General features: G+C 40.2%; 3 protein-coding genes across 3 annotated transcripts; all 3 read right to left on the bottom strand.

Annotated features, from left to right (window-relative positions):
• Nucleotides 1-728: 728 nt before the first annotated feature.
• LOC111239971 lies at nt 729-6,836 on the bottom strand. The gene is made up of 7 exons (XM_022769934.1): nt 6,522-6,836; nt 5,727-5,866; nt 3,938-5,593; nt 3,463-3,699; nt 3,120-3,335; nt 2,843-2,885; nt 729-2,556 (listed from the first exon to the last, which is right to left on the bottom strand). The coding sequence occupies exons 1-7, from the start codon at nt 6,694-6,696 to the stop codon at nt 1,457-1,459; spliced, it is 3,567 nt and encodes a 1,188-aa protein (XP_022625655.1). The 5' UTR covers nt 6,697-6,836; the 3' UTR covers nt 729-1,456.
• Nucleotides 6,837-9,939: 3,103 nt separating this feature from the next.
• Nucleotides 9,940-13,929, bottom strand: LOC111239972 (E3 ubiquitin/ISG15 ligase TRIM25-like). Its single transcript, XM_022769935.1, has 8 exons — nt 13,684-13,929; nt 12,632-13,006; nt 12,374-12,469; nt 11,449-11,682; nt 10,519-10,681; nt 10,373-10,432; nt 10,127-10,266; nt 9,940-10,064 (listed from the first exon to the last, which is right to left on the bottom strand). The coding sequence occupies exons 1-8, from the start codon at nt 13,918-13,920 to the stop codon at nt 10,023-10,025; spliced, it is 1,347 nt and encodes a 448-aa protein (XP_022625656.1). The 5' UTR covers nt 13,921-13,929; the 3' UTR covers nt 9,940-10,022.
• Nucleotides 13,930-15,463: 1,534 nt separating this feature from the next.
• LOC111239962 (tripartite motif-containing protein 16-like) lies at nt 15,464-20,187 on the bottom strand. Its single transcript, XM_022769923.1, has 7 exons — nt 19,951-20,187; nt 17,804-18,178; nt 17,576-17,671; nt 16,801-17,034; nt 16,326-16,488; nt 16,180-16,239; nt 15,464-16,075 (listed from the first exon to the last, which is right to left on the bottom strand). The coding sequence occupies exons 1-7, from the start codon at nt 20,185-20,187 to the stop codon at nt 15,543-15,545; spliced, it is 1,698 nt and encodes a 565-aa protein (XP_022625644.1). The 3' UTR covers nt 15,464-15,542.
• Nucleotides 20,188-25,424: the final 5,237 nt, after the last annotated feature.

The following is a 25,424-nucleotide window of genomic DNA, read 5'->3' as shown; positions in this document are numbered from 1 at the left end:
ATTGAAACCCATGACCACAATAGACATATATTTTGTCACTGTGTTACTTATGGTTCGAATCCTAGTGAAAATAAATGATTCCCCTTTTTGCTGGGGACCCCCTGGAACCCCCTCAAGGACTGCCGGGGGTCCCTGGACCCCGCTTTGAGAACCACTGTATTAACCAACTTTGGAAAATCCTCTCAGGTAAAGTCTACAACTCTACAATGAACTTACACAAATCTGCATTAAACGACATTAAAGTCCATGAAAGAGCCCACGAGTGCTACAGACTTATCAGGAAACCATGTTAATGTCTTGAAAGGCAGCGAGAGCGGACACTAGTTAATCCTGACAGTTGTAAAGGGAATGAAAATACAAAATGTCAAGCACTGTAGCTTGACCTCTAATGCCACCTTGTGGAATCAGAGATGGTATTACATTACAAACTCACCCACAACGGCATCCAGTGTATGAGGTGTTAATAAATGCTATTGCTGATTAAACTGTGTTTTTTGTGTTTTGTTTTCAGGCAGCCCACTGGTGACCAGAGCTCACAGGTGCAGTTTAAAAATATAAATCCCATAATAAATAGGTAAATTAGCTGCACACTTTAATAACAACAAAATGAACAAATGAGAAAAACAATCATTGCTTTTATTGTTGAAAATCTGATTTATAACAAATAAACAATGGCTTACTTAATATAAGAGCTCAGTGGAAAAAAAGTAAAATCCTAATCCAACACCTTGAAGTTAGAGTACATTTTATAAAACAATCACTGTCATATAATGATAGATCATTAACCGCATGAACCTGTTAATAATGAACAAATCATACATCAGGTCTTACAACATACAGATATTTGTTATACATCATCAATTTATAAAGATGGCATTACAAAAGTCAATTAAAATGACAATTACAAAAGTTTACAAGTCATTTACAAAAGTAGTAATAACAGAGATTTGATTTTAAAGCGTGAACATTTCCCTCCACCATTTTCAATTTTCATTTTGTTGTAGTTCGCAGCCCCAAAAATTAGTCCCCTTAACGCTGCACTGATCTTTTTTTTTTATATAACTAACAATGGATCGGTTGTGTATACATGAACGGAAACAAAGCCACAAAGCATCATCACCCGACAGTCAGTTCACCTCAGCTCTGTGGAGCCTTTTGAGTCTCTTTAAAGGTTATTGTTTAGGTTTTCTGGTGCTGCGAATGCATGTCAACTTTGTTTCTGCAGTGGTCTCACAGACGGACAATGATAGCGGCGAGCTGGTGAACATAGTGGCGCATTTAGCAAATAAAGAGCAGAATATTTTCCTCCGTAGTAGGTGGAATCAAAAACAGAGCTTAAAGGAGAGTGAATGCTGAATAAATATTTGCCAGGTGGCCAGAAACAAGACAAATTAATGCTAATGTTGCTTATTGTCTTCTAGATGTGTACATAGGCATAACTGTAGCATATGTGATACTAATGTTTTTTCATCTGCGTCCAAGTGGCATTTGCCTTGTCCATAACAGCCTTATAAGCCATCTGTGCTGCCTCACCTGGTGTTTTTGCTCCCTCAGCGGCATCAAGTCCAATCTTACCACCAATTATTCCACCAGCTGCAACACAGGCTGTTCCTACCACTGCTCCAGCTGCTATTGCTACCTCACCTCCTCCTACTGCTGCTGCTGTTGTGGCTGTCCCTCTTAATGCTGGAATGTTTTTCATTACGTTCAGGGATGACGTAATGTTCTTCACAGCTGTGATTACTAATCCAACCATCCCTGCCAGACCAAAAAAAGCTCCTAATAATGCTCCTGTTGCAGTCCCTGTCAGTCTGACCAAAAACCTATCAGACACAATAGTTTTAGCCTGTTGTCTGACCTCTTCCTGTGACAGGTGTCCTGATGACAGTTTTATTTTGCTGGCTTCTATATTTATTTCCTCCTCCACTGTTTGCAGCATCTTGTTGGTGTAGTAGCCTCCATTGTTTTCCATCACCAACTTGTCTATTGTGTTAAGAAGATCCTCTACCTGGGACTGGTTGCTCCTGTAGTTCTTCTGCTGTTTGTTCTTCCAGTATTTATTGTCAAAGACGTGGCACCGGCCGCCGCACTTCTTCACCAGATCACTCAGATTCTTATTCTGGCTGACAAACTCTTGAATTGTCTTCCCTTTAGGGAGCTGGTCACCGTGAGTGAAGACAATCACGGCATACTTCAGAGCATCTTCAGAGAAATACTGAAGTATTTTTCTGATGACATCCTGCTCCTGCTCTGAGAATTTCTCCACTTTGAGCACAATGAGAAAAGCATGAGGCCCAGGAGCGCACTCTGTGATACAACTCAATATCTCAGGCTTCATGTCCTCCTCAGACCTGTTTGCATCAAAGAAACCAGGGGTGTCGATCAAATTGATGCTTCTTCCATTGACAGATCTGGTTTCTGATTGGCATATAATTGTTCCAGAGTTGGGAGAATGGTTTGTGGTGAACGTTTCCTCCTCTCCTATTATGGTGTTAGCTAGGTTGCTTTTCCCAGATCCAGTTTTTCCCAGCAGGACAATCCTCTTTGTAGTCGACACTAGAGGAGAATAATGACTCTGTTAAGTACATTTGTCTTCGCTTTTTTACTTTATTTACATTTTTTTGTAAAATAAAAGATATAATAACTAAAATATTAAAAAAAAGAAAAAAAAACTTCTAGTGATAGTATTTGTCTATAGCATGGTGAATTAGTCATTACAGCAGTTGCAGACATTTTAAAACACTGACCGAATAAATCAGCAAATAAAAGTTGAGTCACCACAAAAGAAAAACACCAACAACGGCTGCCATAGGACTGAATTGAAAATTATATCTATACCCACCTTGGTCTGGTTGATGAATATCTTTTGTGAATTCTTTGAAGGCCTGCAGAGACAAAGACCTATAGCGTTTAATACCAATTCCAGTTTGTGCTCATCTGATGCTCATCTAATGCAGAAAAAGACGTTGAGCTGATGTTTATATCTCGATGTTTTTAAAATTGAAAAAAAATAATTTCTTCAAAATGAATCAGCTGAGAGAAGCCTGTCATCATTCTGTATATTATGTAATATAATATATGTAAATATTTGCACTGCTGCTTTCCATTCCCTCACTAACCTCTGTGTCATTGGGGTGGATGGCGATTCGGACCAGGAATGGCGTTCTGCTGGCTCGGTTCTGTATAAATGCTTGAATTTCCTCCTGTAGAATCCTGGCTACCAAACTGTTAGGAAAACGCAGGGCAATCCCAACCCCGAGTACAGGGAGAGTGACTGATGCAAATCCTCTTCTCTCACAGGAAGTTAGGATCGTGTTGATGCCCAGTCTCAGAATCTGTAAAAGGTCAGAATACAATGAGGCTAGATGCAGGAAACACTGGGAATCAGTTGCTGACAAAGTGTTCTCAGATAGAGACAGCAGAAGTTAGGACACAAATAAAAACACTCCTCTGCCATTTCACCTCGACTGCAGTTCCTTCTGGGTCATTGTCCCAGGGAGCGAGGTTGAGGAAGAACACTGCATTAGATGGAAGTCCAGACAAGCCCTCAACCAGAATTGCATCACCAGGCAGCGTATCTTCTCCTGCTTCCTCTCTAAACCTAGCAGTCAGCTGGGATCCAACCATTTCGAACAAAGTGTTTCCAACACGGGTGGAGAGAGGATTATGGCCAACCATAGGAGACACCAGGGCATCCACCTAGGAGGAGAGCAGGAGATGTGTTGAGGCTTGATCTCTATAGTTTTTTCTTTCATATTTTCCCCTTTAAAAATATCACCATGGTTGAGGCTAAAAATGAGGTTGAAATGCCTCCTGTGTAGACAAGCCATACTGGGCTCTATCTTCACCTGAGCTTTGTTGTTCAATTAACAGCTAAGTCTCTAGTCTGAATAGTTGGTTTGATTCATTTTCTTAAAATTTCAGAAAAGTTTTTCACCTCCTGGGTTTCAATGGTTCCCTGAACAATCTGAACATGGACACCATCTCCGGGATCTCCAGCATTGGCTTCTTTTGCTGTGTCTTGGGCAGCAGCAGCACCCATCAGGTATTCCAAATCCTCACTTGGTGTAGTGTTTTTGGTACTTATCCCTTGGAGAAGCCTGTCACATGCCTCCTGCATGGCCCTCACTACCTCTCCTCTGTTATCAATCAGGATGATTCTGCGCAGACTTCGCCCTCCCTGACTACCAAACCTTTTTACAGCAGTTACAATAGCCTCAGAGCACACAGTGAGAGGAACGCCAAACACACCTGAGCTGATACAGGGCATGGCAATAGACTTCAACTCCATGATTTCTGCCATATTCAGAGCAGACTGGACAGTTTTTTCAAGTAAGAACCTTTCCCTGCCACCTGCTCTTCCAGCTGCAGGTCCAACAGCATGCAGTAGTGTCTTGCAGTTAAGCTTCCCCCCTGTGGTCACTACCACATCACCTGTAGGAATTTTCCCAATATACTGTATTAAGGCACTGCTCTCCCTCTGTATTTCAGGACCGCCTGCTTTACTCAGTGCAGCAGCAACACCTCCACAATGGTCCAGATCTTCATTGGCAGCATTAACCAGGGCATCAGCATCCTGCTTGGTGATGTCACCCTGACACACCAGCACCTGGAGCCCATCACAAAGGCTGTAGCTGGCAACTAATGTGTTACCTTCACTCAAACTCAAAGATGGCATTTCATTCTTCTTGGACATAAGCTTTTCCCGAAGCTCAGATGGCACAGCAGAGCAGGTAGGTAGATTAATCTTTACTTCCTTGAACTCACCCTGCAGTGCTTTTTCTGCATCATCCAGTTTATCAGCAGAGAGGGAGAAGACACGTAGCTCTGCGCCTCGTAATTCTATTTCCACCTCGTCACCAACCCCTAAAAAGTCACCTAGCATCCTTGGACCTCCATAAGCCAGAAGATGTGGGCTCATGTTAGAAACTGTCCTTTCTAACACCAGATTCTCCTTCTCAGAAATCCAATCTCCAGCCTTAAGAATATCCTCCACAGAACCTTCCAAAACTACCTGACCTGCATCTCCCTGTGTGACCTTAACTTCTGGAAAATTTCGTCCTACACCATGCTCAATCTCTTTCCAGAGGAGGCGGAGTTTGGCCTCACCCAGTCGACGAATGCTGGTTTGCCTCTTAAGTGAGTGTGTCCCTCGATGTTTAACAGTCAGGTCCACTACATCCATCAACCTCGCCTTCACCTGAGAACGTTTCCCAACCACAACAACCAGCCCACCCTCACTGTACACCTTCACCTCATCTGTAGTCTGATGAGAACTGCAGGACTGAAGCAAAGCTTTGACTTTGTGAGGGTCCACCTCATAGTGGCACAGGTAGGCATCAAAGAGTTTGTCTACCTCAGCTTTCCAGTTTCTACCTTCATCTACAACACCAGGTTGGGCTAAACTCTTGACTAAAACCCTGCCCTCCTCTGGGTAAAGCTGAGCAGAGCAGGACACAGAAGCAAATTCTTTCTCTAGTTCTTCCCCGGCCTCGGGACATTCCTTTAGGTAATGTAGGAGGTAAGTATCAGGTCGTAGTTCATATTCTTCACCACTTGGTGGAGGAGTTGAGGCAGGAATAGACTGTGGGATCTGTGTTAAAAGGAAAGATGCATTCAAATAATGATAACAGCAGTTTACTGGTGTGTTTTATTTGTATTATCTTTTAAAGGTGCTTTTTGAATAGACAACCTTGACTGACTGACAGTGACTTTGTTTTACTAACCTGTGCTGAAGCTGTTGTATCCTGGCTTGGAGTGATGGGAGATGGGGTGTGAGGGTCCAGGCTGCCTCGGACAGTGAACACCAGAGGACCATCTGCGAGCTGCACAACATGCTCGCCTCTCTCCAGGACTTTTTGCTGATCTATGAAGGAAAAGTGACATTATTATCATGAGCTTTAAATAATACAATTGTTCCTCTTTGACATAAACCACAGGCTTTTCACTTGTTAGAAAATAACAAATTAAAGAAAAAATTGGGTTTGTTTTGTCCTCTGTCTTTCCTTATTTTCTGATTTCTCTCAAATCTCCTACTTTCCATTTATGCAAGTGGGCTACAATTAACAATGCTGCTGTTTAAACCCGTCTCCCACAGCGTGCACCACTTCCACAAGTCATTTGTTTGCTTATCATGTAATGACGTTTTATGGACCACAGCTGATTTTACTTCCTCGTGTAGCCACTGTACATTCAGCCGGCTGAATAAAAACTGGTATTTGACTTGTCTTTTGCAGAAAATTAATTATTTATGATTACTATTAAAAGCCTCATCTCTAGCAGCCGTTTGTGTTAAGTTTCGTTTTCCACTGAAAGTGAAACTAAATGATTTCGCTGTTCAGGATCCTATTTCACAAACTCCCCGTTGCATCAGTGGAATCATGGACCTTTGGACATTCGGTTTAAACTTAGACAGTCCAAAATCAAAATAAATGTGTTATTTGATACACAGCGCTGACCATTACAAGACAGTCCACGATCATATTGATGATGAATACTGATTAATGGATCGTTGAACCTACCTCTCTCATATCTGAAAGCAATGCTGTAGACTTGATCGTCCACACTCCTCAGTGGTCCGCAGTCACCTCCGCCTGATCGGCGACGAATACGGAAATATGTCTCTATTGCCTTCCTCTGCTCCGCGCGCAGGCTGCGGCACTCAAAGAAAACGGGATAATGGTGAATATCAGCCATCGTCCTACCGCGAAAAGATGAAGACAAACATGGGTAATATGCGATCTGAAGAGCGCAGTGTGCGATACGACTGTGTCACTCTTCTGATCGAGGACTGCTCTCTCCGTTCTCCTGCAGGAGGAAATGTGCCACATCAAGAGATGGCATCGGTATCACGTCAACATACTTACATAATGCATTTCATTAAAGCACAGATTAGAACAACACCATAGCACTCAAGAGATACTGTCGATTGTATTCAAATTGCAGAAGTAAACATTAAAACACACACACACATCCCATGAAAACACTGACAGCATGAAAAAAAATTATAAAACACAACGAATAAGAAAAGTTCTTAACCCTTTTGTTTATGACAATATTTTTATATAGGAGCAAATAATTTTATCCTGCATATGATGTTATTTGTGTTTGGATTCAATTAGAGTAGAGGTGACAAACTCCCTGCTGGACCTCTTCTGACCAAACAATTATAAAAGTCCAGTCACAGAAATCCAAAGACAACTGTTGCATACATTTTTGAAAAAAATAGTAGTAGTATAAAATAAAATAATAGTTGACCTTTGAAACTGTTTAACAATATAGGAATATTATTGCATAATAAAGTTATTTCATGTTTAAACTGTCTGGAGCAGAATCTTTTTTTTTTGGCTCCAGTTCACTTTGCTGACACAACAACATACTGGAGAGTCACGCGCTGCAGGTACACCACTTCTCCAGTCACATTGCGCAGAATAGGAAAGGTAAGCAAAGACCATTCCCTATTCAGTTTCTATCATGTCTGACATATTCGCATAGAAAATAAGTAAAAAAAAAAACAAAACAAAAAAAGCATAACACACCCATCAGTATTGAGGGTCTGTGGCGTGTTGGAAAGGAAATCTCTCATCATAATAAGACCAATGTTGACATCAAGACGTGCGTCGGGCAGCGCCTCTGTGGCTTTTCCAGTCACACTGAGGTAGACTGAGTTTAGTGGGACTAGAAGCAGGTAGATTCACTAAGACTTTCTCCATTGACTTACAGAGACAAGACTGAAGTGCTGCAGGTCCAAAATTGTTGAACAAAGTAGCTTCCATTATTTGGTGCGTGTGGAACTCTGAGAAAGCTTCCAAGAACCAAAACTTTATCTGGGTGGAACAGCTCTTGTTATCAGGCTCTGCATGGTGGCTTCAGTCTTATTAAAGCACCTCCTAGCCTGATGAATATTGGATCACATTCAGAGATGTGCTCTGCCAAACCTGTTTTAAAAATAAATACTGAGCTCATTGACAAAGCATGGGATATTCATAGCATGATATTCTTGCTGCTTACCCTCTCTACTAACCTTTTCCATAGGTTTGTGGGTGTATGCTACACTGTGAGCCTAAAGCTAATAACAATGATACAGCCCTACAGAAAATTAAACACTTTAATTTGCGTGACACAAAACGTGGCACATCAATTGGAGAATGGTTCAGAAGTTTTATGAAGTACTGTAGTTGAGCCTGTCATTGTAAAAACACAAAAACTTTACACTTAAACCTTAGGATTATTAATATTAAGTATAATCATTAATATTCATTTCAGGAGTCATACTAAATAAAGTTTGTCTTCTTTGAGGAATAATGCATAAAAATAAGGTCAAAACATTTCAGCCCACATTATGTCTATTACACTGATGCAGTTGTTTTTCAGAAAGCGTCCTTGTGTGTCAAGACAAATTCCACACAGTCAGAACCACACCTGCCTGTTTTATTAGTGACTAATGGGTGAAACCTGTGCAGTGACTCATACTGTATTTGAGTTGTTTATCCAAACAATAAGGAACAGCAGAAAAGGATAACGGCCTATATAGTGAGACACAGTTGCCCTCTTGTGGTCAAACTGTGCACATCACTCACACGCTGTTATTCATGAAGCTAAGACATGAGATGAATTTCGGATGCTGTACAGACTGTCAAGCTCTTTGAGTCAAACGTGTGAACCTGAACATAGTGTAGGCTTCAACAGCACCACAAACTGCAGCATCCAAACTGACCGCCGAGTTGAATCAACTTTACACTTAAAACCTAAATGAGGAGGATTATTAATATTTTAATGGCACCTCTCTATTTATGCTGTGGTGTTATATTGCATTTGTTTCAGTCAGACATAAACTGGTGGTAAGGAGAGTAATGAGACACCACGTTCTTCTCCCTACATAGAATTCCTTCATCTAATTATTCAATTAATTCAGACACAGCAAGTAGCTCCGGACACCCCGATGTTGTGCTGCTGCTAAAAGACACTACGCTGCAAAAGATACTGTAGATGTACTTATTAAATTTGATATTCAAGTAATAGATTTCAGACTGTTCAGACTCTGCCACAGAACAGAGAGAAATGCAAACCAGAAATTTACAGGTTGTGTGATTGCATTTATTGATTCATTTCTTTCTTTTAAAATAAATGATCAAAATGAACCAAAACAATCTTCTGCATATACACGGCAATGTCACCATTTCTGAGAAACACATTTTAACCAGTAAGTTTTCCAAAAAGTTGACAATCCAAACAGAACAAATGAAAGCAAACCATGTATGTCATATTAAGTTCAATAAATCGACCATAACCACTGAGGTCCATAATACCCTGAAACACATTCACCAACAAAAACACTTTTAAAAGTCCTGTTTTAAAATTCAGTAAACCATCAGCAAAGACTAATATTTGAGCTAATGTGACACATCTGAAAACCCCAAGGAGCAATGATTTAGTTTCAACTGGAAAAGCAAAAGTGAGAGAAAGAAACTCCAAACCAGTTAACAACTCCTGTGTCTACCAACACACACCTCTCCACCCTTTTACCTCAACTGCTTGGAATGTTGCAACGAGGAAATGGTTTATTTGCGCCTTTGGATGTTGTTACTCAAACTACAAAAATATTTGAAGCGCTTTAACGCGTTCAGAAATTTAGGGTCAAAATATAAAATCACATCCTCTCATCTATCACATGGTATCCAGTTATATTGGAGGGCCACTTGCAGCAAAAACCCCCGCCTCAATATAAATCTGATCACCATAACTTCATCAGTTCTGCATAATGTCCAGCGCTAGATCCAGCACTCTTCAGCCCGAGGCCAGGATAGAGAGGCTGAGTGAACGTGTTGTGGACTGTGTGGAGCAGAGTCATCGTGTCAGAGATGCTGTAAAAAGACAGAGTACCTGCTTTATAATCCAGGAACACTCCGATCCTGGAGGAGTTAGGGCCTGACACCAACTCGCTTTTTGTGTTGTGTTGTACGACATAACCACCTGGTGAACACTCTAAACTCCATGACTTGTTGTTCTTTCCAAACTCGGACTCATATGTTCTGCTGATGTCTTTGTACGACACTGCCACTGACCAAGTGCCACCGCTCCAACTGACCTCCCAGTAGCATCGCTCTGACAATCCCTCTCTGCACAACACCTGCGTGACATTTGTAAACCTGTCTGGGTGAGCAGAATAATATTTCTCATAGTGTTCACGAGTCACCCGCCTGTTTTCTTGTGAAAGGGACAAGTATCTGTAGACTGAGTTTTGATCCAGTGTTAAAGGACGGCAATCTGATGGAAAAGCAAAGGTAATATTAACATTAACCTTGTGATATCCAGTTCATTATCAATGCATCAGTGTATTGTGAAACTGCAGAGGATTAAATCTTTTACTCACAGAGTAAAAACTCATTTCTCTTCTTTGGCACAGGCGGCAGTACAACATCTGCAGCACCCACTAACAAAAAGGAAAACGACAAACCTAAATATCATCGGACCTGAATAAAAACACCATGTAACTGCTTTTATGTTTCTGTCAGGTACCTGTGGCAGAGATCACAGGCCATGTGTCCTTCAGGAGCTTCTCCATGTTTTCTCTCAGCTCAGACACGCGGTCAGTCACAGCTCCGATCGAACGTTGAGGAAGAACAACAGCTCCAGCTGGCAAATCTGGAGATTCACAGGAGGTGGAGAGAGACTGGAAAGTCTGACGGAAGTTCAGTAGGTCAGACACCAGAGGAAGACAAAAAATCAATTAAGATATTCCAGTACAGTCATCATACATTGTAATGTCAAAATGTGGCCAGCAGATGTCACTTTTGGGCAATGCATCAAGCCATGTGTGCCAGCCAGAAAAATGACCCGAGCAGAACTGAGTGTAGGAGCCATATATTGGTTCTGATCGTTTATTTTGTGTTTGATTAGTTTTGTCTTGTTGCCATGGGGATATGCAGTGTTTGGGGTCACATGAGCACCGCCGTTGACAGCCGGTAGGTTATATCATAATCTGCTTCACCTGTACTGGGAGAGTGAGGCGAGTCTAGGTAGCCGTAATTTTTGTTGACCGTTTTTTATGATCGTTTTTGTTCTTTTTGTTTGCTTTGATACACCACGCCAAGTGTACACATTTAACAACAAATTGGCGCGTGTAAAGCCGCTGTATTATCCAATGGTTACATTAAAACCTACGAAACTTCTCTGGACTCAGTGTGCTTCTCTGAAACAGCAGCAGCGTGTCACACAAATATACAAGACCTATTCTGCCTCACAAGCGACTTTCTAAGGTACTAGAAAACCGCAATACTGAGCTTTGTTTTAAGCAACTACAGTTACAGATGGGAGAGCTTTGGCTGTGCAGCAATGATTATTCAGCCATGTGGAACTGAAAAATTTAACCAACTGATAGAAATGCTGAAAAAAAAAAAAAAAAACAGACATGTAGTTGCTCTCCAGCACACTGACAGCGTCTGGTACCTGAATGAAATGAATGTCGTCGTCTGTATGAGAAAGCTCCTCCAGGTCGGCGTCTCTCCTCTTCAGCTTGGTGACCTCCTCCTCAAGCTGCAGCTGCAGCTCTTCAGCCTGAGCCACTGCAGTCTTCTCCCGGGCTTTGATTAGCTGCTTCATCAAAGTGCGTCTTTTCTTTATGGAGGAGATCAGCTCATCAAAGATCTTATCACAGGACTTCACTGTAGTCTGGGTACAACTCTGTTTATACAAAGAAAAAACACCAAGATTTTTTTTTTGGACCTTGTACATGTCATCATTTTACTTCTCATCTCATCCATTCTCATTCTGAATCAACAAGTTAAATACAGACATCTATAGAGGTGATTAGGGTAATAAAATTAAAAAGGCACAATCCTTTTACCACTATGTACAAATAAAGGTAGCCCTGACATTTAGACTGGAAACAGCATTCACTTTCAAACTGATGGACTGGAGTTAATATAGGGATTAATGTCAGACAGTATTTCAGTGTATGTTATTGACCCTTATGCATTCTTAGGGACATTTTTGTCCTTTTCATTTTTCCAAGGGTGTGTATTTTTTGGGGAATTTTGGAATTTCACCCTCCTGTAATTTGTCTATAATACGCCGAGTACTCAAAATACTAATAAATAAAAAAACGAATCTGTCACTGCACAATAAATAATAATTTATCAAAATGAATGTTGTTGCTAATCTTTGACCTATCCCAGACTGATATTAATTGATATTAATATACTGATATTAATATGTAATATTTTTATGACTGTTTTTTGATGCAGACATTGTTGTCCACTAAGGAAGACAAAGGAGGTCAGTGTCACCTGCCACATATCAAAACACCTGGACAAGACTTTCCCCATACTGTAGTGGTCAATACACACAGAGGATCATATTACTGACTCCATACCTTAAAATTTTTCAGGGCTTGACTCAGCTCATTCAGCTCCTTTTCTCTCTCCTGGAATCTCTCCTGGACTCTCTTTTGAGTCACAATCAGCTGTTTCTGAAAGAAATCGTTGGTGCAACATTGTGAAGGTTTCAGTCACATCAAAACAACAAAGCACCACTGATAATAAAAACTGGATAAATATTACAAATAACAAACATGTCCATGTGTTTCAGTGCAGGCCTCTTTTAAAAGTCTGACGACAGTTTTTGTTTCTACCTGTTCAGTAGCCCTCTCTGCTGTAGCTGAGCTCATACAGTGTGTCTGATGTTCATCTATAGTGCACAGATAGCAGATACAGCTCTTGTCCGTCTTACAGTAGGCCTCCATCAGCTTGTTGTGCTTGGTACACATCTTGTCCTGCAGTGGGATCGTAGCCGAGACCAGCTGGTGCGTCTTCAGCACAGCAACACTGTAGTGAGGCTTGAGGTGAGCTGGACAGTAAGACGCCAAGCACGTCAGGCAGGACATGGTGGCTTTCTTAGGTTTGGTCCCACAGCAGAAATCACAGGCAACATCTGCTGGACCTGCACAGGCCAGAGCAGCAGAGGGAGAAGCCTGCTGGGTGCTCGTCATCTTCAGCTTCTCCACAACCTGGGGATGATAAAAAAAAAGAAGGTGGTGAGAAATACTGATTTCCCTCAGATAGAGTGTGCGTCCACTCAGGCTTCACAATAGGTGTGGTTCATGCTGGCAGCACATGTAATGAAAAAAAGAAAAAGGCACATTTTTCTTCTATAGATTCCAGGTGTTAGGAGCCAAAATATTGAGTAATTCTTGCCATTCAAAAAAATAAAAATAAAACAAACAAATAGTAGTATTAGCTGAACCGATGGACTGTATTAATCTTTACACCAGTTGTTTTACTGCAACCAAGCCTGCCATCATAATGATGTCATAGTTAAACCTGCTCCAGAGTTTTTTGTATCTTCTTCAGTCTTTAATATTTGTATTTAATATCCACCACTAGGTTCATAGGGACCAAATCAAAGATGCAAATTAACAGAGCCTGTGTGTAACACAGCTTTCATCCTTCAGATAACAGAGTACATGGCACAGAAAACATGCAGAGTCTGCACTCAGAATGCAGTACGAGCCTCTTTCATGATATATTTTATAAACCTCATAATCCCACACTGCCTTCTGCCTACGGGGATGGAGTGTATTCATAAAGACGGCTGTATGATTGAGCTCTTTCTTAGAATTGTACGAAAAACTAAAATGATCTAAACATACTGTTTTCGCGGCACTTTTACTTTGCGCGCCATTACCTCAGCCAGCATGTTGTTCCTCCGCAGAGCAGGCCTTGAGTTGAACGTCTCCCTGCACTGAGGGCAGCTGTACTTTCCCTTTTTCTTTTCCTGGTCCCAGCATCCCTCAATGCAGCTTCTGCAGTAACTGTGTCCACAGTGGATGGTGACGGGCTCTTTCAGCAGTTCCAGACATACTGCACAGCAGAACTGACTGTTGTCCAACTCCACTCCGCGCTCCCGCTGCTGTTCGGCCATTCTGTTGAATTTCGCACGTGCAGAGAAAAACGCTCATAAGTTTCGTTTTTTCTTAAAAAAGAAAAAAAACTGAGAACGGAAAATGGAACTAACTGAGGCGGGGCTTTTCAGTCAAGTGGTACTGCCCCAACTCATCCTTGTGCCTGTTCACATTAAGTCCGACAACTATTAAAACTTTCACCTTCTTTCATCTATTTAACTTTTATATTTTACCAAACTAACTGAGTCATATCAACGACATTATATCAGCATTAGTGTTACAAGCTCAGTCAAGACTGTGTGACACAGTTTAGCTTAAGGCACCTTCAGGGAATCCCCGTCTTCAGTGCTACAAACGATGGACGCTGTATTCTGCCCACATATTAGGCTACACTGAAATATCGAAAAACGACAGCCTTTATCATTTGACATTATATTAACGTCTTGCCAGTGTAACATTTCTCTTCTATTTCATTTTAATGACCCAGTTTGCATTTACTTCTGTTATCAATTATTTTTTTCCAGGAAGTAACGCGCCCTCAAACTGCTGCTTGCTCTCTTGGCAGATTTTAAACTCTTTAAGTGACTGTTCATTCAACACGAACAGAAGACAACCACTACACTACACTATGAGCTTTGCACTAATAATACAGCCCTGCAGAAAAATTAAACATTTAATTTGAATGGCTAAATGTGGCAAATAATTTTGACAATTGTTGAGAAGTTTTACAGTACTTGAGCCTTTCCTTGTAAAAACTCCAAAACTTTACACTTAAAAAAATAAATAAATAAATAATAATAATATCCACTTTTTTAGGTTTTTCTGCCACAGAACAGACACAAATCTAAACCATACATTTTAAGTTGTGTGTATGCATTTATTTATTTATTCAATCAATCATTTATTTAAAAAAATATCAAAAACATAATCTTCTGCATATACATGTGCCAGATAATGTTAATAACTTAAAACATAATATCAATTAAAGTTGTAGCCTGGCTCATATAGCTTGAAGTAACTGATGACAAACTGATTCATGACAGTGCCACCATTTCTGAGCAACATATTTTATCTTAAACTAAGTATTTTAAAAGCAGGCAATCAAAATAGAACAAATAAAAAGCAAAACAGTGCAATAAGTCAACCAAACATATTTAACATAAACAAAACAAACACATAGTTTAAAAGTCCATAAAATTCAGCAAAGTTAATGTGAAATATCTGAAAACCCCAAGGAGCGAGGAGTTTCAATTGAGAAAGCAAAAGTGAGAGGAAAAACTCAGTTAACTCATGTGTTTACCAACACACACCTCTCTACCATTTTACCTCAACTGTTTGAGCTGTTGCAACGAGGATACTGGTTTATTTGGGCCTTTTGTTACTCAAAGTGCTAGACTGAAGCTGCAGAGTTTTACCAACTTTCATTTAAATATTTGTCAATTTTTGCAGCATTTCTTGTTGCTACTGAAAGCTACAGACTAAACTCTGCAACAAAAAAGGCAAAAACTATATTTAAGCGCTTTAGCAGGATCAGAAAATCAGGGTCACTCCTGTAAAATCACATCCTCTCATCTATCACATGGTATCCAGTTATATTGGAGGGCCACTTGTAGCAAAAACCCCCGCCTCAATATAAATCTGATCACCATAACTTCGTCAGTTCTGCATAATGTCCAGCACTAGATCCAGCACTCTTCAGCCCGAGGCCAGGATAGAGAGGCTGAGTGAACGTGTTGTGGACTGTGTGGAGCAGAGTCATCGTGTCAGAGATGCTGTAAAAAGACAGAGTACCTGCTTTATAATCCAGGAACACTCCGATCCTGGAGGAGTTAGGGCCTGACACCAACTCAATTTTTGTGTTGTGTCGGAAAACATAACAGCCTAGTGAACACACTAAACTCCATGACTTGTTGTTCTTTCCAAACTCGGACTCATATGTTCTGCTGATGTCTTTGTACGACACTGCCACTGACCAAGTGCCACCGCTCCAACTGACCTCCCAGTAGCATCGCTCTGACAATCCCTCTCTGCACAACACCTGCGTGACATTTGTAAACCTGTCTGGGTGAGCAGAATAATATTTCTCATAGTGTTCACGAGTCACCCGCCTGTTTTTTTGTGAAAGGGACAAGTATCTGTAGACTGAGTTCTGATCCAGTGTTAAAGGACGGCAATCTGATGGAAGAGCAAAGGTAATATTAACATTAACCTTGTGATATCCAGTTCATTATCAATGCATCAGTGTATTGTGAAACTGCAGAGGATTAAATCTTTTACTCAGAGTAAAAACTCATTTCTCTTCTTTGGCACAGGCGGCAGTACAACATCTGCAGCACCCACTAACAAAAAGGAAAACGACAAACCTAAATATCATCGGACCTGAATAAAAACACCATGTAACTGCTTTTATGTTTCTGTCAGGTACCTGTGGCAGAGATCACAGGCCATGTGTCCTTCAGGAGCTTCTCCATGTTTTCTCTCAGCTCAGACACGCGGTCAGTCACAGCTCCGATCGAACGTTGAGGAAGAACAACAGCTCCAGCTGGCAAATCTGGAGATTCACAGGAGGTGGAGAGAGACTGGAAAGTCTGAAGGAAGTTCAGTAAGTCAGACACCAGAGGAAAGACAAAAAAATCAATCTAGATATTCCAGTACAGTCATCATACATTGTAATGTCAAAATGTGGCCAGCAGATGTCACTTTAGGGCAATGCATCAAGCCATGTGTGCCAGCCAGAAAAATTAGTTTCACAGTTACAGATGGAGGAGCAGCAACAATTACTCAGCCATGTGGAACCGACATAAGTAAATAAAAAGTATACAATGTAAAAAAAAAAAAAATAAATAAACAAACAAAAAAAACATGAAGTTGCTCTCCACCACACTGACAGCGTCTGGTACCTGAATGAAATGAATGTCGTCGTCTGTATGAGAAAGCTCCTCCAGGTCGGCGTCTCTCCTCTTCAGCTTGGTGACCTCCTCCTCGAGCTGCAGCTGCAGCTCTTCAGCCTGAGCCACTGCAGTCTTCTCCTGGAATTTGATTAGCATCGTCATCAAAATGCGTCTTTTCTTTATGGAGGAGATCAGCTCATCAAAGATCTTATCACAGGACTTCACTGTAGTCTGGGTACAACTCTGTTTAAACAAAGAAAAAACAACAAGATTTCTTTTAAAATATGCTCTCTGTGTGGCAAAGTCCTTGGCAGCTAGTCTTCCTGGAGTATGACAAGTTACAAGAGTTACCTAGCTGAAATATGCACCTCTGCTAGTCAGTAGCCTCTCAGACAGAAAGCCAGTGGCCCAACACAAAAATCTAGATCCTGTACATGTAACTTATTTCCCCTTTTAAACAGATTCAGTGACACGACAAACTGAATCAACAAGTACACATATACAGTATATATACACATACATACTGTACTATATACTGTACATACATATATACTGTACTGGTCAAAAGTTTGGACACACTTTCCCATTCAAGTGATAACAAGGAAGATGGTGAGAAATACATTCAAGTGAATGGCAAAGTGTGTTCAAACCTTTGACTGGTACTGTATATACAAATTATGCATACATACTGTGCATGACCCTCTGTAACTACGACTGAAAGATTATTTAATAAAACGGGTGAGGTTTTAATGTTGTGAGGGATCGATGTGCACAGATTCCACACCTTGAAATGGTTCACAGCTCGACTCAGCTCATTCAGCTCCTTTTCTCTCTCCTTTTCTCTCTTCTGGACTCTCTTTAGTCTCACAATCAGCATTTCCTATAAGAAATTGTTAGTGGAACATTGTGTTAACATATCACTACTTGTAATAAAAACTAGAAAAAGATGTTTAACTGCAGGCCTTGGTCTACAGTTTTTGTTCAAGAGTCATGCTGCATTTTTTGTTTCTACCTGTTCCGTAGCCCTCTCTGCTGTTGCTGAGATGATCCTGTGGCACTTATGTTCATCTATAGTGCACAGATAGCAGATGCACCTCTTGTCCGTCTTACAGTAGGCCTCCATCAGCTTGTTGTGCTTGGTACACATCTTGTCCTGCAGTGGGATCGTAGCCGAGACCAGCTGGTGCGTCTTCAGCACAGGAACGGTGTAGTGAGGCTGGAGGTGAGCTGGACAGTAAGACGCCAAGCACGTCAGGCAGGACATGGTGGCTTTCTTAGGTTTGGTCCCACAGCAGAAATCACAGGCAACATCTGCTGGACCTGCACAGGCCAGAGCAGCAGAGGGAGAAGCCTGCTGGGTGCTCGTCATCTTCAGCTTCTCCACAACCTGGGGATGATAAAAAAAAAAAAAGAGAAGGCGGTGAGAAATACTGTAGGTGACATGACTTGCAGGACTTGGTGACATTAATTAGCCATTTTCATAGGATGTGGGGTAACAGGTATGCACATAAAAATGCTATATTGCTTGATATACTTTTATTAAATGTTACAAAGTGCCAATGTCCTCTCTGTTTTACCTTCAAAATAGACACAGATTTTAGACATATTTTACCCGTGGCAGAAAATCGTGCATTATAGGATTATATTTTTTGCCTCAGTATCTCAATGATTAATGAATTCCTGTCTTATAGGAGTTGCAAGAACTAAAAGGATAAACATGTTTTCAGGATGCTCACTGGAAAAGAGGGCATTTGACATGGGTATTGCATCTCTGGTATGTACCGATATGCATGCTGAAACATGTCCACACAGTTAAATCATCAGTATATGCCCTTACATGTCATCAAGAAAGCACCAAGCATGCAACCAATTCAGTCCTGAGGTTATATGGTTTAAGGATAATAGTTTTCAGTTATCTAAATTGTACACAAGGTATTAGATTAGCACCACATCAAGTATATATGTAGACCTATATAAGTAGAGACAAGAGGGGACCCTGCTTCTTCAATGTGGATGTTTCTTTTCCTAGAGGTAAAACAATGCCTTTAACTATGTATTTATCTATGAAGGGAACATGGAAGGACACTGGAACTTCATACACTAAATGACCATACATAAAGCCACTTCCACATTCCTTCTAGCTACCCTACATATATGGTCCTATGAAAATGACTGAAAGATGCTTCCACACCTTATTTTATTTTTAATATCTTCATGTTGTTCATTAGACCTTAAATATTGGCTCAAAAATCAATTAAAGATTGTATTTAAAAAGGAAATGATTGATATCATATAGGTGCAAATAAATGGGTTTCTTAATAGCACTCTTGTTTAGGAATTTCAAATCTATGTTTTCAAATCTAGGTCTGTTCAGAAAATACACAGTACCAACTTCTCATGGTTCAGGTAAACTGATACTGATGTTTGTCTCTCCGACAAAGTTTGATGAGAATAGGAAAAATACAAAAACCAACATGGCTTCTCAGAGATGGTGTTTTTGAAACTGTAGAAATAAAAAAACATATCTGAATTGAACAAAAATATTTTAAAAAGGCCTTAGTTTTGGGTACGCAAACTTATACAGACAAACAAACCACTTTCCTTGACTACATCTTATTGATCCATCAGTCATCACGTGCGTGCTGTGTCAACCACAATTTCCAAACCCGTTTACTGATGTCTTTCCCATTGATTTCCATAGTCACTGTTCCTATAGTGAAACACTGTAGCCAGTTGAATGATCTTTCTGACTGAAGCTGCCATCTTTAGACCACTTGCAGTGCACCTGCGTGGAAGCATCTGCATTATTCATTTTTCTCCACTCATTCAGGTTTTTGAATTAATTTGTCTGCAGTAAGTGAGTTACAACTCTTGCTAGAAAAATGCCCATATGTGTTACTTACAATGTTGTGCGTGTTACCAGATTACATAACACATGCTTTGAAGAACCCAAAAGCCATGATGACCTCCTCTTTTCTATCACCAATATAATCACAATTTCTAACCAGCTATAAGTGATATGTTTCAGTGGTGTCAGGGATTGTATTGATTACTTGAATAATATAGTTTCCTTCAACAAACTCCATATATATTTAGCTCTTGATGGCCTGCAGTGAGAAATCAACTGTGGCTCAAAAACTCTCCAACCATCACCCCTACCTCAGCCAGCATGTTGTTCCTCCGCAGAGCAGGCCTTGGATTGAAGGTCTCCCTGCACTGAGGGCAGCTGTACTTTCCCCTTTCCTCCTCATGGTCCCAGCATCCCTCAATACAGCTTGTGCAGTAACTGTGTCCACAGTGGATGGTGACTGGCTCTTTCAGCAGGTCCAGACATACTGCACAGCAAAACTGACTGTGGTCCAACTCCACGGCATGCTCCTTCTGCTGTTCAGCCATTCTGTTGAATTTCACACGTGCAGAGAAGAACGCTCATTTAATCAAACGCGTGACGGTCATTCAAGCAAGGGAGGGCACGAGCCCCACCAGATTTTAAACATCTGGATTTTTTAATGTTTTTTATTTTATTTTATATTATATTATATTGCTATTATGTTTCATAATATCTGGTTATGAATATTTTTATTAAACAATTAGACAAATATATTCTTCTACTTATGTCATAGATTATACCTCAAAAGTCTCACCCCCCCCTTTCCCTATTGGTTTCTTCCAAAAGTTACTGGATGAAACCGGCAGGTACCCTAGGCAGGTACCCTGTACACCTGCGACAGCAGCAGGTAGGCAAGTATGTCGCACTCTATTGCGCACTAATGTCGGCCCTGTAGGNGTAAGTGAGTTACAACTCTTGCTAGAAAAATGCCCATATGTGTTACTCCTTCATCCCACAGAAATCTCCCCTTACAATGTTGTACATGTTACCAGATTACATAACACATGCTTTGAAGAACCCAAAAGCCATGATGACCTCCTCTTTTCTATCACCAATATAATCACAATTTCTAACCAGCTATAAGTGATATGTTTCAGTGGTGTCAGGGATTGTATTGATTACTTGAATAATATAGTTTCCTTCAACAAACTCCATATATATTTAGCTCTTGATGGCCTGCAGTGAGAAATCAACTGTGGCTCAAAAACTCTCCAACCATCACCCCTACCTCAGCCAGCATGTTGTTCCTCCGCAGAGCAGGCCTTGGATTGAAGGTCTCCCTGCACTGAGGGCAGCTGTACTTTCCCCTTTCCTCCTCATGGTCCCAGCATCCCTCAATACAGCTTGTGCAGTAACTGTGTCCACAGTGGATGGTGACTGGCTCTTTCAGCAGGTCCAGACATACTGCACAGCAAAACTGACTGTGGTCCAACTCCACGGCATGCTCCTTCTGCTGTTCAGCCATTCTGTTGAATTTCACACGTGCAGAGAAGAACGCTCATTTAATCAAACGCGTGACGGTCATTCAAGCAAGGGAGGGCACGAGCCCCACCAGATTTTAAACATCTGGATTTTTTAATGTTTTTTATTTTATTTTATATTATATTATATTGCTATTATGTTTCATAATATCTGGTTATGAATATTTTTATTAAACAATTAGACAAATATATTCTTCTACTTATGTCATAGATTATACCTCAAAAGTCTCACCCCCCCCTTTCCCTATTGGTTTCTTCCAAAAGTTACTGGATGAAACCGGCAGGTACCCTAGGCAGGTACCCTGTACACCTGCGACAGCAGCAGGTAGGCAAGTATGTCGCACTCTATTGCGCACTAATGTCGGCCCTGTAGGCCAACGGTGTATCGCTGCCGTGATTCAATTCCCTTTTCAAACGTGTGAAAATACACACTTAATTGAATTTGAAAAAGATAAGCATAGTTTCCTTTGCAAGATAGTTGGCTAGTTGCTAAAGTTAGCATCTTTCAGTCCGGTTGTTTAGCCTTCTGGCTCGCTAGCTAGTTGACTCCTGACTTGTGACAGCCATTGCAGAGGAAGCAGACATGGACCCAGGAAGCGATTCCTTTTGGAGACTTGCAGAGAAGACCTGAAGGTAGGCCTGAAAATGTTACACTTTATTGCTACTATTATTCCTATGCATTGTGTTTGAAAATACAGATATTACCATGTCGGCAGGTTCCCTTCGTCTGTGGCTTGAATATCTATGTTCTCTAAATTGATTTGCATTGTGGATATTGTGTTTTTACGTGAATTTATGCCCCTTAATATTTTTGGGAATCAGAGAAGGTTTAGCTCTTTTCAAGGCAAAGTGGCAGCAGTGTGCAAGTTAGGCAAGAAGTGAGTGAAGCCTACACAAGCAGTTGCACTGTGCAGCTACTGGCAAGTCGCAACTAGTGTTATAGAGTGGCGAAGAATTGATTTACGGTAAATAGTGTAACATAAAACGTAAGCAATGTGACAATATGTTATGTCCCACCAGACAAAAGGTGGCACCAGCGTTAGGACAACTGGTGTAGAAATTGTGGTAATCATGTATCTGTTTATGTCTTACAAAGGGTTTAACTTGAGCCATGTCATGCAACAATGACAGCACTCATATCACTTCCATACATGGTTAATAGTAAACAGCAGCAGTGTACAGTTAAAATAATTTTTCAGACCCTTTACTTGGTAAATGCTGATACACAAGTTCAGGTTTCTGAATAGGTACTGGGAAGATAAAAATAATCTGGAACCAAAAAACAGCACAAATAATTGACATTAAAAACTAAATAAATATATAGTGTTTACTCTTATATGAAATGGAAGGTTATTGAGCTACAACTGATTTAGTGAAGTTTTAAATTGAACATACTATGCAAAATACTTTTTTCTATGTATTTTCCACATTAATATATGTCTTAGGTGTGTCTACAGACACTCCAAAATCATAGTTTCAGTTTCAGTAAAAGTGTGTGCCATAACACAGATGTTGCTGAGTCGGACCTCCCCCAGCCCTTCACCTCGCTGACGGTCCGTTCCCACAGAGAAGTTACTGAAATTTCCTACCTGTTCGTCATTTTTGTTTTTCACTCGATTGCCGAATCCGGTAACAAAAACATGTTGAGGACAAGAAGCAGACACGCATATTGTTCTCTGGGGTTGTAGAATTTATTGTAACATTACCAAACAGACACTGGAAAACCCTTTAAATCACACAACTGTTTAATTGTTAAGTAATTTATGACACAAGCAATACGTTAAATAAAAAACAAAGATATCAATCAACAGTATCTTTCAGCAACTCAAAGTTGTGTACAGTGTAAAATAAAAAGTTAAGTCATCAGGTGTTTTAATCTTTCAAAAATACCATTACAATATCATAAGACATGTCTTTCATATTTCCAAGCTAGAATTTCTTTTTTGATTGATTGATTGATTGATTGATTGATTACCCTATTTATTCATTAACTTATGGAATTGTAGAAAAGTTTAAAAAAAAAAAAAAAAAAAGTCTTATCATTACTGTAATTGGAGATGACACAGCAAAGAGAAGAAAATACAACAACAAAAGACACAACACACAGATGTTTACTTGTTGAAACAAATAACAATATTCAGCATCTCAGAGCTATGGGAAGTTCATATACATATCTTATCTATCTTTAAAATAAGTATTCATTGTTGCCTATAGTTGGTCTCAACATGATTAAATTTAACATCAACATCAATGCTGCCCAACGTTTTGCATCTTCTTATTGTCTGTGCTTTATTTACTGTTTTGATCTGATGCAGCCCCTGCCCTGAAACCTGATCTGGCAGAGTCCCACATAGCCCTTGCCGCTCTCTGCACAGCTTCTGTTGGATTTTCTGCTCCTTCCGCTGCATCATATCCTATCTGACTGCCCCTTACTCCCCCTCTTAGAGCGGCCGATGCAAGTGTTGTTCTTGCTGTTGATGCTAGAGCTGTAGAATTTGAAGGCACCTGTAAATTTACAACCATTGTTGTAACCATCTCTGCAACACCAAAAAGAGCTCCTAACAATACACCTGTTGCTAGACCTGTTAAACTGATCAAAATGTTTTCAGATACATTCATTATCGCTCTATTTCTAATCTCTTCCAGTGACATATTCCCTGATGACTGTCTAATTTGCTCTTGCTCTCTTTGTATGTCTCTTTTCACTTCTTGTAGCATCTCATTGGTGTAACAACTTCCTTTGTTTGCCTCATTTATCTTGTCTATTGTGTTGAGTATCTGCGCCACCTGGAACTGGTTATTTCTATAGATGTCATCTTTGTTGTCCCTCCAGTATTTATTATCAACAACATGGCAACGGCCTCCGCACTTCCTCACCAGATCGCCCAGTCCTTCATTCTGAGTGACAAACTCCTCAATCTTCATTCCTTCATGGAGTTGGTCGCCATGAGTGAAGACAACTGCAGCATATTTCAGAGCGTCTTCAGAGAAATGTTGGCATATTTTCTTGATGACTTCCTTCTCCTGCTGTGTGAATTTCTCCACTTTAAGCACAATGAGAAATGCATGAGGCCCTGGAGCGCACTCTGTGATACACCTCAGTATCTCAGCCTTGAGTGAATTCTCAGATTCTATCTCAGATGTGTCAAAAAAACTCTGAGTGTCGATCAAAGTGATGCTTTTCCCATTGACGTATTTGGTTTCTGAATGAGTAAGACTTATTTCTGATGTGGGAGAATGGCTTATCTTGAACACATCCTCTCCCAATATGGTGTTGGCCAGGCTGCTCTTCCCAGCTCCAGTTTTTCCCAGCAGGACAATCCTCCTAGTCAGCACTAGAAGAAAACAATGACTCTGCATCAGTGAGCTACATTTCACTTTTACTTGTTCTAGTAGCTTGTTCTTTTGGACTTTGCATACAGAGTTGCAACAAACACCTTTTAAATGGATTATCCTGCAAATTATTTTCATATTTAACCAATTAACCATTCGTATATCAGAAAAAGGTGAAAAAGAATGAAAGTTTAAATTGTTATTACTGCATATTAGTTGTCGTATAGCAGCAAACTCAATCATAATTATCATCAACCAAATATATATCCAAATAATTAAGGCGTTGTTAAAATGTCATTATTTTAACAAAACCTTGATAACAGCCATTTGAATCTGAATTTAAATATCTGTTTCTTTCTTTTAAGGTTCTGTGTGTGGAGGAATAATAACTCATTGACGCTGATGTGAAATAAGCTCAACTCACCGTCCATGTTGCGATAAAATCACCCGGAGCAGGCCTTGCTGCGTGTGTTTTTCCTCTGGCTCTCTTGCTGTGATTTGACTATACTTTCGTTTTCTACCAGTTTGAGGCGTTGGTTGGGCCGTGCCTGAACAATGGAACAATGTGTCACATCAGAGTGCCTGATACAGGTGTCAAGATAGTCAAATTTGTTCCACACAAATCTTTGGTTCTTTAAAGTATAAGCAAAAAACAAATCATGCATAAAAAATAACATATAGTCAAATTCATGGTATTAAATTTAGATACTATTATGTCACTCATTCATTTTTTTAAAGCACTATTTGTAGTTTGCTTGATGTTGTAATGTACAGTAATTTGCTCAGTAATACAAATCATTAGAACTAAATGTTATCAAAAAATGATTAAGTCAATTCTAAAGGCAATTGAAATCCAGCATCCTGATGCAGGAAGCTGGTCACCATGAGTGAAGACAATAACAGCATATTTTAAAGCTTCCTTTGAGAAG

The sequence above is a fragment of the Seriola dumerili genome, unplaced genomic scaffold, assembly GCF_002260705.1.
Source record: "Seriola dumerili isolate Sdu_G_001 unplaced genomic scaffold, Sdu_1.0 BDQW01006988.1, whole genome shotgun sequence".
NCBI classification, from domain to species: domain Eukaryota; kingdom Metazoa; phylum Chordata; class Actinopteri; order Carangiformes; family Carangidae; genus Seriola; species Seriola dumerili.
The sequence above is the reverse complement of the archived record's forward strand: the minus strand, read 5'-3'. Positions and strand labels throughout refer to the sequence as shown.